Source organism: Leuresthes tenuis, unplaced genomic scaffold (assembly GCF_036924035.1).
Source record: "Leuresthes tenuis unplaced genomic scaffold, fLeuTen1.0.hap1 SCAF_21, whole genome shotgun sequence".
Classification (NCBI taxonomy): Eukaryota; Metazoa; Chordata; class Actinopteri; order Atheriniformes; family Atherinopsidae; genus Leuresthes; species Leuresthes tenuis.
Window position 1 is genome coordinate 31550866 of NW_027325375.1, and position 16571 is coordinate 31567436.

The 16571-nt window shown below is 47.4% G+C and overlaps 1 protein-coding gene across 2 annotated transcripts; it reads right to left on the minus strand.

Annotated features, from left to right (window-relative positions):
• Positions 1-1699: 1699 nt before the first annotated feature.
• On the minus strand, positions 1700-14871 carry serpinf1 (serpin peptidase inhibitor, clade F (alpha-2 antiplasmin, pigment epithelium derived factor), member 1). Of its 2 annotated transcripts, none has more exons than XM_072374681.1 (8): positions 14791-14871; positions 10668-10728; positions 6868-7063; positions 6431-6586; positions 5255-5458; positions 4309-4448; positions 4018-4228; positions 1700-2181 (listed from the first exon to the last, which is right to left on the minus strand). In XM_072374681.1, the coding sequence occupies exons 2-8, from the start codon at positions 10725-10727 to the stop codon at positions 1931-1933; spliced, it is 1218 nt and encodes a 405-aa protein (XP_072230782.1). In that variant the 5' UTR covers position 10728; positions 14791-14871; the 3' UTR covers positions 1700-1930. The 2 variants fall into 2 exon arrangements, with proteins under 2 accessions (XP_072230782.1, XP_072230781.1); XM_072374680.1 differs by lacking the exon at positions 14791-14871 and adding an exon at positions 10805-10820.
• Positions 14872-16571: the final 1700 nt, after the last annotated feature.

Consider the following 16571-nt stretch of genomic DNA (forward strand, 5'->3'; position numbering starts at 1 on the left):
CGGGTCACTCGTTTGCTCCACTGATGTCATAACTGAATGTTTTCAGATGTAAATGTTTGTGTTCAGCTTGTTCTTCTGGCCCCTGACCTCTGACCTCAGCAGCTTTACTTCCAGCTGCTTTTTTCATGTCGTCAAAGACATTTCCTGTGGAATTTCTGCAGGATTGACTTGAGCTCAGTTCAGGTCTTTGAACTCTGGTGGATGATAAGTAAACACTATGAATTATTCTGAAGACAACATTCAGAGGGGTTCGTAATCATTGGGGCAGTTTCCTGTAACTGAGGCACCGAAGGGAGTGATGTCAAACCGGAGGGCAGCTTGTGTTTAACCAACTCAGGCATCAAAGAGAAGCTCCCATCTCAGCTACTTCCTGTCTCACATCCTCTCATTCTGCTTTAATTTATCTCATTCTGTCAGCCAACAGCTGCTTTAGTGTTTAATCAGAGCTTCGGCAGCTTTGCTTTCACAGGTCCTGTTCGATCAACTGACACCTGGCACACATCTGCCCCCATCAGCTAATCAGCCCTCAGTATCTGCACCTGCTCAGCTGCTCGGCTGCTTTGCCAGATCTTCTGTTGATGAAGGTGAGTGTCGGCTGAATTCTTTCATGTGAAAACATCACAAAGACAAACAAAAGGAGGCATGGATATGGGTGACCTGTTGTCACATGGGCCTAGTCCCAATTCCTCCCCTCGTCCTCCCAACTGTTTCCCAGAGCTGAGGCCCCCTCCCTCAGGGAGTAGTGGTCATCCAGAACTTTAACTTTAATGTAGGGAGCCATTTGGCCGACTAGATGACCTCTGCTATTTGATGCCTTCGCTTTGCATAGCGGAGAACTGGGCTCGGCCTCACTGTCAGGTCGGTGCTGCTGGTTTCTGTGGCCTGAGTTTACAGCACATATGTCAAAGTCCGGTCCTGGGGGGCCGCTGTCCTGCAGGTTTTAAATGTTTCCCTGCTTCAACGCACCTGATTCAGATTAAATGGAGCTCTTCGAAAGATTGTTAAGTTCTGCACAAGTCTGCTAATGAGGCATTGATCTGATTCAGGTGTGTTGAAGCAGTGAAACATCTGGTTTACAGGGTGTTTGCTGCCCCCTGGTGGAGAATAAATGGTGTTTGGTGGTGGCTGCTGCATGCTGGTTGGTAATCAGCAGTTAGAAACATGGAGGAAAAAATACAACCTGTGACTAAAAGGTGCCTGAAGGTATTTTACGAACCAAAACCAAAACATAAATCTGATCTTTTTACTGATGAGTTTTAGTCCAAAGCATCCGCTGCTCTGCAGGAATATCAGCGACTCAATAGTTTCTCACGAAAACTTCACAAAGAGGGAAGATGTTCCATCATCCATCCATCCTTCCTCTCATCCATCCATCTTCCATCATCCCTTTCTTATCCTTCCACCTAATCCCATCCCTCACTTCATCCCTTTTCATATCCCTTCATCCACTCTTTCCTGCTTCCACCCTCTTTTTCATTCATCATTTGGGGGTCTGCAGCCTTCTCAGACCAGAACCCCCACAACGAGTCTCCTCCGTCAGAGGACCTCCCAGATGTTCCCACCCGTACCCTCAGGTTCCCTCTTGTGCTGCCGAATACTTTAAATCCTCAGTCGGACCCCCACTGAGAGGGTAGTTTTATGTCTCTGTAGCTGCCAGGACACACAACCCCTCTAAGAACAAAAAAACACGAGAAACATCTTTGATTTCATTGTCGTATTTATTATTTTGAGCACAAATGATTAAAACAATCGTATGAGTCAGAGTGTCATAAGTGTGTTTTAAATGTGTCCTGTCAGATTAACTTGATCACACAAACGTGTTTCAACATGAAAAGTAACAATCAAATATCCTCGCAAACATCTGGCGTCACAAACGTGAACACCTGAAATCCCTCCTAGGACCTGCTAAGAGTGTCTGTGCATGTGTGCGTTATATTGTCAGGCCTTTGGGGTTGACCACCTTGCCGATGAACAGCAGCGCCCCAGATGCTTCGTCTCTGATCAGGTACAGGAAGGGCCGGTCCACGCGGTACGTCAGGTGGCTGGGTGTAGAAGAAGCCGAGGGGTACTGGTTCCCCTCAGGCGCCATCTCCATGACGACCTTGTGATTGATGCTGCTGAGCTTAGCGGCCTGAGACGAGATCTTCTCCAGGTCCTGGTTCTCCAGCCATTCGGTCAGACCTGCAGACAGGGAGGATAAAACCGTTAGTGACCTCCACAGAGAAGGTCCAACAGCGTTAAGTCCTCATGACATCAGAGATTGGGTTTAAGAGAGGTGCATTATGGGTCGATTGTAGCTTTGTGTGAGTTTTGTAGTCCGTCTTCGTTTGTTGGTTGGCACCAGAAGAGTCAGTGGAGCAGGAGTAATGTGTTCGTTATCTAACCTCCAGCAACGTCTCCAACAGTTTTCAAAGTGTTCGCCACCTTCAAAGAGCGATGGAAGAAAATGGGAGTCAACACCGAAAATTAGGTTTTAAGGTGTTTTCCAAGCAAAACCTTCAAATATTTCAATATATCTGATTCTGGCTTTAAAAATGAATAAAGATCTGTTGCTGTTTCCCATTGATTCCCACTGCATCTCCTGCTTAACCTCTAAGGAATTGCAACAGACCCCTACTCTGGACCTTAGGGGTGCTGGACTGAGTACCAACTGGGTTCTGTGGGCTTCCCATCCAGCTGGTGCTTGCTGGAGACCTCTCGGCCCGGGTCTGGCTACAGCCATAGGTCCTGGATTCCCTGTCCTGGTCAGGGTAGAGATTTTTCTCTTCCCTAAAACATAAAGTTGTGATTGTACCAGGTTGTCAAATCTGCACCAGGATCTATCTAACGAGGAGGAATTAAAGTATCCTGGGTCATCTTCATGAGGTGGGGAACAGATTCTATCCTGATAACGATGCCTTCTGTGCACCTTCCTTTAAAGGTTTACCAGACACGATCCCTGTGGTACATCCAGCATCCAGGTGTGTTTTAACATGATGCCAAGGAGGAAAGACATCAGCAATGATCTCAGAGAAGCAGCTGCTGCTGCCCATCAATCTGGGAAGGGTTATAAGGCCATTTCCAAACTATCTGGAGTCCATCATTCTACAGAGAGAAAGATTATTCACAAGTGGAAAACATTCAGGACAGCTGTCAATCTTCCCAGGAGTGGACGTCCCAGCAAGTTCACCCCAAGGTGAAGAAGCCCAGAGCTACATCTCAGACTCTACAGGCCTCAGTTAGCATGTTAAAGGTTAAAGGTCACCCCAAGGTGAAAAAGCCCAGAGCTACATCTCAGACTCTACAGGCCTCAGTTAGCATGTTAAAGGTTAAAGGTCACCCCAAGGTGAAAAAGCCCAGAGCTACATCTCAGACTCTACAGGCCTCAGTTAGCATGTTAAAGGTTAAAGGTCACCCCAAGGTGAAAAAGCCCAGAGCTACATCTCAGACTCTACAGGCCTCAGTTAGCATGTTAAAGGTTAAAGGTCACCCCAAGGTGAAAAAGCCCAGAGCTACATCTCAGACTCTACAGGCCTCAGTTAGCATGTTAAAGGTTAAAGGTCACCCCAAGGTGAAGAAGCCCAGAGCTACATCTCAGACTCTACAGGCCTCAGTTAGCATGTTAAAGGTTAAAGGTCACCCCAAGGTGAAAAAGCCCAGAGCTACATCTCAGACTCTACAGGCCTCAGTTAGCATGTTAAAGGTTAAAGGTCACCCCAAGGTGAAGAAGCCCAGAGCTACATCTCAGACTCTACAGGCCTCAGTTAGCATGTTAAAGGTTAAAGTTCACCCCAAGGTGAAAAAGCCCAGAGCTACATCTCAGACTCTACAGGCCTCAGTTAGCATGCTAAAGGTTAAAGTTCACCCCAAGGTGAAAAAGCCCAGAGCTACATCTCAGACTCTACAGGCCTCAGTTAGCATGCTAAAGGTTAAAGTTCACCCCAAGGTGAAAAAGCCCAGAGCTACATCTCAGACTCTACAGGCCTCAGTTAGCATGTTAAAGCATAAGGTTAAAGGTTAAAGGTTCATCAGACTCACCAAGGTCTCCGAGCAGCGACAGCAGGTCTTTGGAGTAGCTGAGCCTCAGGACAGGCAGAGTGAGGTGCACCTTGGCAGGTAAGAGCGTCATGGAGAGGTCCTGGACGAACTCAGCAGTCAGACTTTCCTCCAACAGGGTCATGTTGGATGTGACCTCATCAGGTACGAAGACGAACATGCTGACGTCGTCCTGCATCTGGATCTGAGCAATCTGCATGAGGAGAAGCCCCCCCCCTTCACAAGGTGTCCGTACAGCGATCTGTTGTAGTTTGTTGGTTTGTTGGCACTCACCATGCAGCTCAAGTCTGAGTCGGCTCCCATCTTCACAGGGTAGTTATCCTGTTGCATCATGGGAACCTGAGCAGGTGCTCCACCGTCCACCTGGAAATTCTCCATAGCTCCACTCTGACTGAAGCGAGTCGCCCACTTCCCTGTTCACACAGACCCGAACCGTTACCAACATCCACAGTTACCCTGAGAGCAGCAGGTCTCATAACATCTCATAGCCACTGAATTACTGGACTTAAACTGAGTTTTTCACCATATCATTACTGACCTTTTGCCTTTTACACATTTTGTTTGTGAGATTTTCTCCATTTGGCACTAAACCACTTCTCAAAACCTTTCGTTTGCAAATGTTTTGAAACACATCAAATTCAAACTGAGCATAAAGAACAAGTCAAATGTTGTCTTTGTCCCATTTTCTAAGGTCTAAATTATGCTTTTTCTTCTGTTTTGTTGTGTTTTTACAACCAACTTAGTTTCCAAATGACCTGAAAGGCTTCAGTTAACGGGGAACTCCGGTATTTTTAAACCTTATTTCTGGCATGAAATACGTTCATCTGCTCACTGAGAACAGTTTGGTGAAAGTCGGCGTCCTTCGGAAGATATTTAGATAACTGGAGATCCATATAACGGAGTGAACGGGGCTTAGAGGATGCAGCCTCTAAATAAGGCATTATCTGTCTTTATTTCACCAATACTTTAAGAAGAATGAATGAATGAACGTGTGCTATAGCTCTGTTAGCTCATAGCTCTGTTAGCTCATAGCTCTGTTAGCTCATAGCTGCTGTTATGTGGCTACTTGCAGCTATAGGAGAGCTAACGGAGGGATTTCTACACAGGCACTCTACTGGGCCCACTTCATTTATGATATTAATCCAAAGGCAGCGCTCCGTGGAGTCCGAACCACAGAGAACCGAGCTCTACTTTCACATCAAACGATTTGAAGACCTACCTTTGAAATAACCAGCGCTCACGGCGTTGATGCCAGCGACTCGGGGGAGGGGCTGAGTCAGGAACTGCTGAACCTTCCTTTCCGTCTGCTGAGACACCCAGTCATTGACGTCTTTTACATCTTTTGACCCTCCCAGTAGCGCTTTAGGTCGGACTCCATACTGCTGCTCCACCAGCGAGAAGAAGTCCTGCTTCAGGCGAAGTCCTGAGAACAAATGGTTGCTCAAACAGCTCAGAACAGAGATTCGATTCAATTCTCCTCTATTCAGTTGAGTTTTATTTATATGGAACCAAACCACAACAAAAGTCATCTGAAGGCACCTCAAAGGTACAGTCTAATTCCAGCCAGTTCATTGTCAAGCAATCATAATCCAATCAGATCACAGTAAATAAAATCCAAATGAGTCCAATTCATTCGGAGCCAATAAAAGAAAAGGTGCGTCGCTAAGGAAACCAACATCCCCATCCTGAGCCCGCACAAGGAGAAAGAAAACTCCCTTTACAGAGATTATATATGTAAAAATGGAGAGCAGCGGGCCTTTAATGATTAATCTGGAGATTATATCATCAGTGAGACACTGTTTTACAGGATGTTTGAGTGGGAAGGTACCAAAGAGGGTCTAAAAAACGTTTTATTACATTTAGACCACAGGAACAAACCATTTTCTAAAGCTCACAACGACATGCAGGGACCTTAAACAGCACATGCTCCCATGGTTATGCATCTCCATTCTCTCATTCTGGACTGGATAGTGTAGTGGTATGATTGCCACCTTCCATGGGGGAGACCTGGGTTCAAATCCCCTGCATGAAAGGTATTACCTCCAGTAGGGGTCCTTAGGCAAGGCCCCCTTACCCTATCTGCCTACCTGTAAGTTGCTTTGGATAAAAGCGTCTGCTAAATGCATAAACAACATAAACTGGGAACACTTGAGAAAGACGTTTGCTGTGATGTGGGAACTCGTGTGAGTGGTTCTTCCCTCCGGACCGTACTGTTTAGGGTCGTATTTCAGGGACTGTGTAATCTGTTTGGTCACTGATTGGAGGACTTGCACTTGGTCTTGTTTTGTAGAGTGTGATTCTACGTCATGTCCCCTCTCTTAACATTTCCCTTTAGGTTTGTGGTTCTAGTTCAGTGTGGGTGAGGAGATCCCTGAGGTTCACAGTGTAAACTCACGTCGTGCCATGTAGAGGCGAGCAGCGGTGCGGAGGCCCTTCCCCGGCGCCTTCACTGAGGCCAGAAGGTCTTTCAGGGTGCTGTGGAGCTGAGGGTCCTGCAGGGTGTGATACCTCAGGGCTCTGTGCAGCTGCCTCTGGGCATGCTCAGAGCCTCCTGCAGGAGAAAAGATGAAGCGTTAGCCAACTTCTTCTGGTGTAACTTATCACCATCAGGCAGCAGATTTCCTCTCCTTCTACATTATAAGACAGCTCTACCATCTTAGACTGGTACTGGACCTGATTATGAGGTTAAAACCAGTCAGATCTGGGTAAAGAAATGAAGATTAACTCCGAATGTCTGCCGGACACCTGAAGTAAACAGATTCCGATCGCTTTGAGGTGTTGGTGGTCAAAGCCAAAGTTTGGATTAAGCTGGTTGTGTGTTTGTGTCATCACCCAAGGACAGCTGAGTCAGCACCGCAGACACGCTGATGGGGGACAGGAAGATGTTGGCCGAAGAGTCACGACTCGCCAGAGCTCGGAAAAGATTGTAGCCAAAGTCAGAGGTGGCGGCGCCCATCTTTGTCTTCGGTGTTGTGAAGAGCTCCACATGTTCCTCCTCGGCACCTTCCTCCGGACCTTCTGTTTCCATCTGTGATGAACCAGAGAGACAACGGTCACAACAGCCGGCGTACAGAGAGAGTCGATCCACTCCCACTCTGGGTAAAAGCTAAGCTCATCTCTCAGATACCTGGATGGTGTTTCTTTACTCTTTCTCTCAGCATAAAATGTCACAGATCCTGATGAAGTCTGACCAGCTGTACGTTTCCCAAAGAAGGAATTAGAAAACATTCAAATTTCACTTTAGTAAAACTTTTTTTCTTGGAAAGTGTGACAGATATGATATAACTGGACCCCTACAGATGGTCCAGAGCACAGCGAAGCATCTGGTCTTCCATCCACCAAAAAAAGTGCCGTCACTCAGCTGCTCACTGACCTCCACTGGCTGATGGGCTGCCTGGGTCAGATTCAAGTCCATAAGGCTGCCCATGGCTGCCTGGGTCAGATTCAAGTCCATAAGGCTGCCCATGGCTGCCTGGGTCAGATTCAAGTCCATAAGGCTGCCCATGGCTGCCCGGGTCAGATTCAAGTCCCTAAGGCTGCCCATGGCTGCCCGGGTCAGATTCAAGTCCCTAAGGCTGCCCATGGCTGCCAGGGTCAGATTCAAGTCGCTAAGGCTGCCCATGGCTGCCCGGGTCAGATTCAAGTCGCTAAGGCTGCCCATGGCTGCCCGGGTCAGATTCAAGTCCCTAAGGCTGCCCATGGCTGCCCGGGTCAGATTCAAGTCCCTAAGGCTGCCCATGGCTGCCCGGGTCAGATTCAAGTCCCTAAGGCTGCCCATGGCTGCCCAGGTCATATTCAAGTCCCTAAGGCTGCCCATGGCTGCCAGGGTCAGATTCAAGTCCCTAAGGCTGCCCATGGCTGCCAGGGTCAGATTCAAGTCCCTAAGGCTGCCCATGGCTGCCTGGGTCAGATTCAAGTCCCTAAGGCTGCCCATGGCTGCCCGGGTCAGATTCAGGTCCATAAGGCTGCCCATGGCTGCCAGGGTCAGATTCAAGTCCCTAAGGCTGCCCATGGCTGCCAGGGTCAGATTCAAGTCCATAAGGCTGCCCATGGCTGCCTGGGTCAGATTCAAGTCCATAAGGCTGCCCATGGCTGCCTGGGTCAGATTCAAGTCCATAAGGCTGCCCATGGCTGCCTGGGTCAGATTCAAGTCCATAAGGCTGCCCATGGCTGCCTGGGTCAGATTCAAGTCCATAAGGCTGCCCATGGCTGCCCGGGTCAGATTCAGGTCCATAAGGCTGCCCATGGCTGCCTGGGTCAGATTCAAGTCCCTAAGGCTGCCCATGGCTGCCAGGGTCAGATTCAAGTCCCTAAGGCTGCCCATGGCTGCCAGGGTCAGATTCAAGTCCCTAAGGCTGCCCATGGCTGCCTGGGTCAGATTCAAGTCCCTAAGGCTGCCCATGGCTGCCTGGGTCAGATTCAAGTCCCTAAGGCTGCCCATGGCTGCCCGGGTCAGATTCAGGTCCCTAAGGCTGCCCATGGCTGCCAGGGTCAGATTCAAGTCCCTAAGGCTGCCCATGGCTGCCAGGGTCAGATTCAAGTCCCTAAGGCTGCCCATGGCTGCCTGGGTCAGATTCAAGTCCATAAGGCTGCCCATGGCTGCCTGGGTCAGATTCAAGTCCATAAGGCTGCCCATGGCTGCCTGGGTCAGATTCAAGTCCATAAGGCTGCCCATGGCTGCCCGGGTCAGATTCAGGTCCATAAGGCTGCCCATGGCTGCCTGGGTCAGATTCAAGTCCCTAAGGCTGCCCATGGCTGCCTGGGTCAGATTCAAGTCCATAAGGCTGCCCATGGCTGCCTGGGTCAGATTCAAGTCCATAAGGCTGCCCATGGCTGCCCGGGTCAGATTCAAGTCCATAAGGCTGCCCATGGCTGCCCGGGTCAGATTCAGGTCCATAAGGCTGCCCATGGCTGCCTGGGTCAGATTCAAGTCCCTAAGGCTGCCCATGGCTGCCAGGGTCAGATTCAAGTCCCTAAGGCTGCCCATGGCTGCCTGGGTCAGATTCAAGTCCCTAAGGCTGCCCATGGCTGCCTGGGTCAGATTCAAGTCCCTAAGGCTGCCCATGGCTGCCAGGGTCAGATTCAAGTCCCTAAGGCTGCCCATGGCTGCCCGGGTCAGATTCAAGTCCCTAAGGCTGCCCATGGCTGCCTGGGTCAGATTCAAGTCCCTAAGGCTGCCCATGGCTGCCTGGGTCAGATTCAAGTCCCTAAGGCTGCCCATGGCTGCCCGGGTCAGATTCAAGTCCCTAAGGCTGCCCATGGCTGCCAGGGTCAGATTCAAGTCCCTAAGGCTGCCCATGGCTGCCCGGGTCAGATTCAAGTCCCTAAGGCTGCCGACAGGCCGGGTCTCAACTGTGGTTCAACGATGGTGGAACCAGCTACCAAATGCTATCGGATCAGGAGCGTCCCTCTGTCTCCAGCACCTACAGGCAGCTAAACGTCAATCTAAAAGGCTAATGACCCGGATGTGACCTCATGATGGATGCAAGCAGACAGTGTGATGGTTATACCCTCTGAATCATGGTAGGGTTAGGGTCAGGGTTAGGGTTAAGCACTGCTCTATGACGTCTGTTACTCACCTGGGAGCCGGAGGACGTATCATACAGAAACGACTCCTGCTGCCACAACCCAACCGGGTTTGCTTCTTTGTTTAGTTGCGTTCATCTCATCTGGCTTCCATCTACAGTGTTCAGCTTTGTTTTGGGTTCAGTCAACAGTGCCAACAGCTCATTGGTTGGTGACTGTAGGCTGTAGCAGCAGCTGCTCTGCAGGATGCTAAATATCTGAACTATCTTTGATCACGATTCGCTGTTTTAGCTACGATCAAAGACGGATATCCCTGCAGTTCCTTCATTTCAGTCGCCTGTCGTCAGCTGAAGATCGAACAGTGTTTGCTCTCTTTAGCTTCCTCACCTGTTCCACATGAACGCTGCCCTTAGCTTTCACTGCACTGCAGCTTCATTTAGGACTTTAAGAAGCAACAGATGAAGGAATGGCTGCGGCTGCCTCATATTTAATGCTGGCATCACCTGCCCTGTTTGTGCTTTTATTAATACTTTTTACAGATACCTACAAATTTGCCAGGTGTTTATATCGTATCCTGCCTTTTACTTCATACTACTCCTGAAATTCAGCTCTCTCAGGGCCATTTTAAAAGAAATCTTCTTGCCAAAGACAAAGCGTAATTAAGCTAAAGTGGCTGTTTAAAGCTCAGGAATGCTTTGCTTTAGACACTTTAGACGTCCCTTCAGCTGTAGCTGCTTAAAGTTAAACATAGTTCCTTATTTGTAAGAGACATTGAATGAACATTTTAAACCCAAGTACAGCTTTAGGACTTCACAAAGTCCAGTGACCCTGACAGGCTCTCAGGTTAATGTCAGATATGTTCCCTGCATATATTCTACTCTGTTAGTTCCTCATAAGCTGCTTCATGTTTAATTAGTTGGTGCATTATTCCAGAATGATCCTGAAAATAATAAGAGCAGACCCAGTTTTAACATAATTAGAGGCTTTTTTTTTCCCTTTTTCCTGCTCTTAACAGCACAGATCTGAGGTCTGAGAACCTTAAACCATGAAAGGTTTGGGAGCCTATAACCCGTCCTTCGCTGTGGACAGACAGGTGATGTGCCTACCTGAGCCTGGCAGAAGCCCAGAATGACTGCAAACACCAGCAGGAAAGTTGTTCTCTTCATGCTGAAACAAAAACAGAAGAAATCAGCTGAAACTGCCCTGAAACAGCAGACAGGCAGCGGCAGTGGCGTCTCTGAACCTCCAAACAGATGTTCTGTGCCTGGAGATGGACTTTAAACCCTGTTTGATAAGTTCTGGTCAGATGATCTGAGATCATAAAGGCCCGGTGGGGGCAGCAGAATCCCAGATGTGCTGCTATCCATCTGCTGTGGAGCTCAGACGTACTGGGCATGCTCAGATTGGTCCTCTCCTGGTTCTAGGCGTGTTGTTACTGGCCCGGCAGGATCCAGCGTTTGTAGGAATTCTGCTTTCTCGTCTGAACTTGAGTTTTTTTCCAAATGAAACCTAAATGTGTGACATCATCGAGGTCTAACCTGAACCCTCTGTGGAAAAAACATCCTCAAAATGGACCCGTGATCGTGTAGAAGCCACAGAAGATGATCCAATCGAGCTGCCTGTTTCCCCAAAGCCGTGAGATGAGTTTTAGCAGAACATTAAATGTGCTCGGTGCTTTTGAACTGGCAGCCTTCACGGTTCTGGTGTCAGAGAGGTTGTGAAAGGGGTCATTTAGTTTGTTTTTCACATTCAAGATAATGATGATGTCAGAGCCACATAATGTCCAAGCAGCATAAGAAAATTACACGCCGTGGGAAGAAAATCCACCTCCCTGATGGTCTTCGGGGGGATTTCTGACCTCGGTTATGTGCAGAGGTGAATATTTTACTGCACACATCTGAGTCTGAGTCTGGTTTGAATGGAAAAATACACTCAATGTGAAACTGTGAGGAGCACAACGTGTCTTTTGTTCTCCACACATCTGGACCCTGTTGTGGTTTCACAGAAAAAAGCTGCCGTTTAAGTCTCAGACCACACACGTCTGATGGGAAACTCAGGCTGGGCTGTTCACTCTTTCTTTCAAAGCTGCAGCTGGAGTTGCATGAAGTCATGAAAAAAGACTCTGAAGGGGACATGTTGTTCTTCCAACCTGAGAACACCTGAGAGTTGGTCTGCACCGGACTTCTTCTTCGACATGCAGCAGATCCAGTTTCTCTGCAGAAACTTGAACAAACTGCAATGACCTCTCATTGGTTGTACTTTAACGTGCTGATATCACATTTTAAAGTCCAGGTCACCACCCTGAAATAATCCCACTGTGAAATGTTGGTTTTGGCAAGACTTTGCAGGCAAAATAACCTCAATGTAAACTGATTTTATTCATTTTATTCAACTTAGCTCGAGTTCAGTCCCGACCCAGAGTCCTGATCCAGTCCTCATTTCTTTATGACCTTCCTGTAACTTTAAAGTGTCCTGATCAATAGTTCTGCAGCTTTCTGAAACCTTTAAAGTGTCCTGATCAACAGTTCTGCAGCTTTCTGAAACCTTTAAAGTGTCCTGATCAACAGTTCTGCAGCTTTCTGTAACCTTTAAAGTGTCCTGATCAACAGTTCTGCAGCTTTCTGTAACCTTTAAAGTGTCCTGATCAATAGTTCTGCAGCTTTCTGTAACCTTTAAAGTGTCCTGATCAACAGTTCTGCAGCTTTCTGTGACCTTTAAAGTGTCCTGATCAACAGTTCTGCAGCTTTCTGAAACCTTTAAAGTGTCCTGATCAACAGTTCTGCAGCTTTCTGAAACCTTTAAAGTGTCCTGATCAACAGTTCTGCAGCTTTCTGAAACCTTTAAAGTGTCCTGATCAACAGTTCTGCAGCTTTCTGTAACCTTTAAAGTGTCCTGATCAACAGTTCTGCAGCTTTCTGAAACCTTTAAAGTGTCCTGATCAATAGTTCTGCAGCTTTCTGTAACCTTTAAAGTGTCCTGATCAATAGTTCTGCAGCTTTCTGAAACCTTTAAAGTGTCCTGATCAATAGTTCTGCAGCTTTCTGAGACCTTTAAAGTGTCCTGATCAACAGTTCTGCAGCTTTCTGAAACCTTTAAAGTGTCCTGATCAATAGTTCTGCAGCTTTCTGAAACCTTTAAAGTGTCCTGATCAACAGTTCTGCAGCTTTCTGAAACCTTTAAAGTGTCCTGATCAATAGTTCTGCAGCTTTAAACCTTTAAAGTGTCCTGATCAGCAGTTCTGCAGCTTTCTGAAACCTTTAAAGTGTCCTGATCAACAGTTCTGCAGCTTTCTGTAACCTTTAAAGTGTCCTGATCAATAGTTCTGCAGCTTTCTGAAACCTTTAAAGTGTCCTGATCAACAGTTCTGCAGCTTTCTGTAACCTTTAAAGTGTCCTGATCAATAGTTCTGCAGCTTTCTGAAACCTTTAAAGTGTCCTGATCAACAGTTCTGCAGCTTTCTGAAACCTTTAAAGTGTCCTGATCAATAGTTCTGCAGCTTTCTGAAACCTTTAAAGTGTCCTGATCAACAGTTCTGCAGCTTTAAACCTTTAAAGTGTCCTGATCAACAGTTCTGCAGCTTTCTGTAACCTTTAAAGTGTCCTGATCAATAGTTCTGCAGCTTTCTGAAACCTTTAAAGTGTCCTGATCAACAGTTCTGCAGCTTTCTGAAGCTCTTTCACAGTTTTTCTTTGGACATTTTCTGCTTTTTCCCTCATCTTCAGTCCTTGTTCCTGAGCATTTTCAGAGGAATGTGTTTTTTCTTTGTTCAGCCGCTTAACTCTGAGCTATGAAGCATTCAGGCAGGAAAAAGGCTCCTAACTCAAGGGATGAACCAGTGTTGTGTCGACACAGAACAGACAACTTAGCAAAGAAGCCATTTTAAACTGGATCTTTAGGCTCTTTGTTACCAGCAGCCTGTCACAAAGACACATCATTTGTTCCCATTTCTTTAGCTGCATCTATGAAAAACAGCAAAGAAAACACAGTTTGACAGACAGAAAATAGGATTTCTGCAGCAACAAGGTGATTCCCAAAGAGCTATTAGCTGAAAACTTGGCATATCTCAGCATGGTGTGCAGTGTGTCCTTAAAACATTTGAGGAAACTGGACAAGTGGAGGACAAAAGAAGAAGTGTCAGGCCTAAAAAACTATCTCCAGCAGATGAACAGGATCTGAAAGTGATGTCCTTAAGAAAGAGGAAAAAATCCAGCTGTGACCTGACAGGACCTGAGAGATGCATCTGGACCTTCAGCTGATCCATCTACTGTTGGCCCAAGCCTCATCAGAAATGGTCTCCATGGAAGGGTGGCTGTCAAGAAGCCGTTCTTAAGGAAGGGAAACAGGGAGAAAAGGCTGAGCTGTGCCAAATGACACAAGAAGTGGACTGAAAATCAGTGGCAACAGGTCTTATGGAGGGATGAATCCTCCCCAGAGCCCGGACCTCAACATTATTGAAGCAGTGTGGGATCATCTGACAGAGAACGGAACAAAAGGCAGCCCACATCCAAAGAAGAGCTTTGGGATGTCCTTCAAGAAGCCTGGAGAACTATTCCTGAAGACTCCTTAAAGAAATGACAGAAAGCTTGTCTCAGAGGGTTCAGGCTGTGTTGGAGAATAAAGGAGCTCAGACCAGATATTCACTTTAAAGCTGCTGAGAACTGATAAAAACTCTGTTTCTGCCTCAGATTCTGGGTTTAGGTTCATGTTTGAACATGTTTCAGTGAATCTCTGCAATTATTCCCTCTTTTCCTGGAGATATATTGAAGGAAATTCGCGCTGGATCAGGACTTTAGCTTCGAATTTCTGCTAAATATAAAGATAGAAATATTCCATATGTCAGAATGTATTGATTAAAGTTGGTTTGATTTGCGCAAATTCGTGTTGAAACAGAAGAGTGACCGAGCTGCTGTTCCACTCAGATCTATTACATAAACTCCTCAGTGGAAAAGCTGAGGTCTTTTGGCACAGCTGAGATGGAAAAGTTGAACTGCTGGAAAAGTGCAGACAAAATGACAAAATAATAAAGAAACAACGTTAGAATCCTCCACCTCAGAGAATGTGATGGTTTCTCCTTAAAGCTGAAAGCTGCAGCTCGGATTCTCGGTGTGACTCCTCCGAACTGCAGCTCTGCTCCAACATCATGACAATTAACTTAAACCGTTTTCCAAAAACTGCAGCAGGTTGATCAAAAGCTAAAATGACAAAGAAAGCGCGCGACAGCTCACTCACCTCTCTGCTCGCGGACGGTCCACGTTGCTCGGAATCTGCCTCGCTGCAGATGAGGAGAGTCTTCGCCCCGCTGACGCCTCCCGTGAGCCCACAGCCGCGCGCAAAGAGCCGCTGCCAGCAGGGCGCGGGGACGCGCGGGGCGCACAGAAGCTGCCAGGTGCAGCTCAGAGGAATCCCAAAGGTTTCAATCAATGTTGGTTATTACATTTTGAACTGAGATGGGGGTTTTTCTGAGTCATTTTCAGCATCTTTACTGAAAAACTTTATATTCAGAAAACGGAAATAAATCCAAAATCACTCAGTAAAAGCTGTTCCAGACTCATGTTTCCATCCTTCAGCTTCCTTTAATGACTCTTTTTACTGAGTTTTTCACAGGAATCTGAGTCCATTCCTGCTGAATCCCAGATTCCAGCTGCTCAGCAGTCCCTGGTTGTCTGGTTCTCCTCTTCATGATGCTCCAACATCTGCAGCAGGAGACAGATGTGGACTGCAGGCAGGCAGCCGAGCTCACACACTCTGTGTGTCTGAAGCTGCTGGAAGTCCTGCAGAATGAGGTCTGGCATCGTCCTGCTGAAATAACCACGGACCTCCCGGGAAAAGACGGCACCTTGATGGCAGCATCTGTCTCTGCAGAACTCCAACATCCAGCTGTGCATCAGTGGTACCTTCACCCAGATGAAGCCCTCCATGCCCTGGACTCTGCTGCAGCCCCAGACCATCACAGACGCTGCTTTAAACCTTCCTCTGAGAACAGCTGGATGCTCTTTCTCAGCAGTTTCTCCCAGAAGCAGCTGAAACGTGGACTCATCTGCCCACAGAACACGTGTCCACTGTCTTTCTGTCCCTCTGAGATGAGCTGGAGTCCAGAGAACTGGGCCGTGGTTCTGCTCAGAGCTGATATATGGCTTCCTCCTGGTGTGATGCAGCTTCAGCTCACATTTCTGGATGCAGCCGTGGACTGTGTTGAGTGGAAATGCTTTTCCCAGCTCCTCCTGAGCCCATGTGGCTGTATGGATCATGGTGGCCTGACGGTTTCTCCTGCAGTGCTGCCTGAGGGCTCCGAGCTCATCCAACAGGGCTTTCTGTCCTTGGCCTTTCCACACTGAGACTTCCCCAGACTCCCTGAATCTGTTCCCAATATTCTGCTCTGTAGATGCTGAAAGACCAAAGTTCTTTACAGTCTGACTCTGAGGAATATTTCCTGAACTTATTGATGATTCTCTGATGGAGTTTGGCACAAAGCGGTGAGCCACGACCCATCCTTGTTGGAGAGGCTGAACCTTTGGTGGAAGCTGCTTTTATACCCAATCCTGACACCCTCACCTGTCAGCAGGTAACCTGCTGGTTGGAGAAGCTCCAGAAGCTGTTTCTGTAGATTCTATAAACTTTCTGTCTTTCTCTGGCTCCAGAACAGCTTTCACTGAGTGTTGATGTTTCCTCAGAGGCCCTCTGTGCTCTCAGCTCAGCGAGGTTTCACTGAAGGGTGAAAATAGTTGAACTTCAACCCGAGCTGACCTGAAAGAGGAGCTGCAGCTCTATAAAACCCTTTTAACCTCCACAGATTACTTTACAGTGTGTTTCTGTCTCACCCTGACGACCCTGACCTACGCCGCCTGAAACTGTTGCTGCAGCACAAACTGAACTGTGTCCATTTATAGCCAGGAGGTACATATTTATACCATTTCCAGGACATTCCTATCAAAGCTAAAGTCTCTTACTTTGTTCTCTGTTTCATATCATAAAGCTTTACTGCTTTGGTAAATTTAACATTTGAAGTCGTA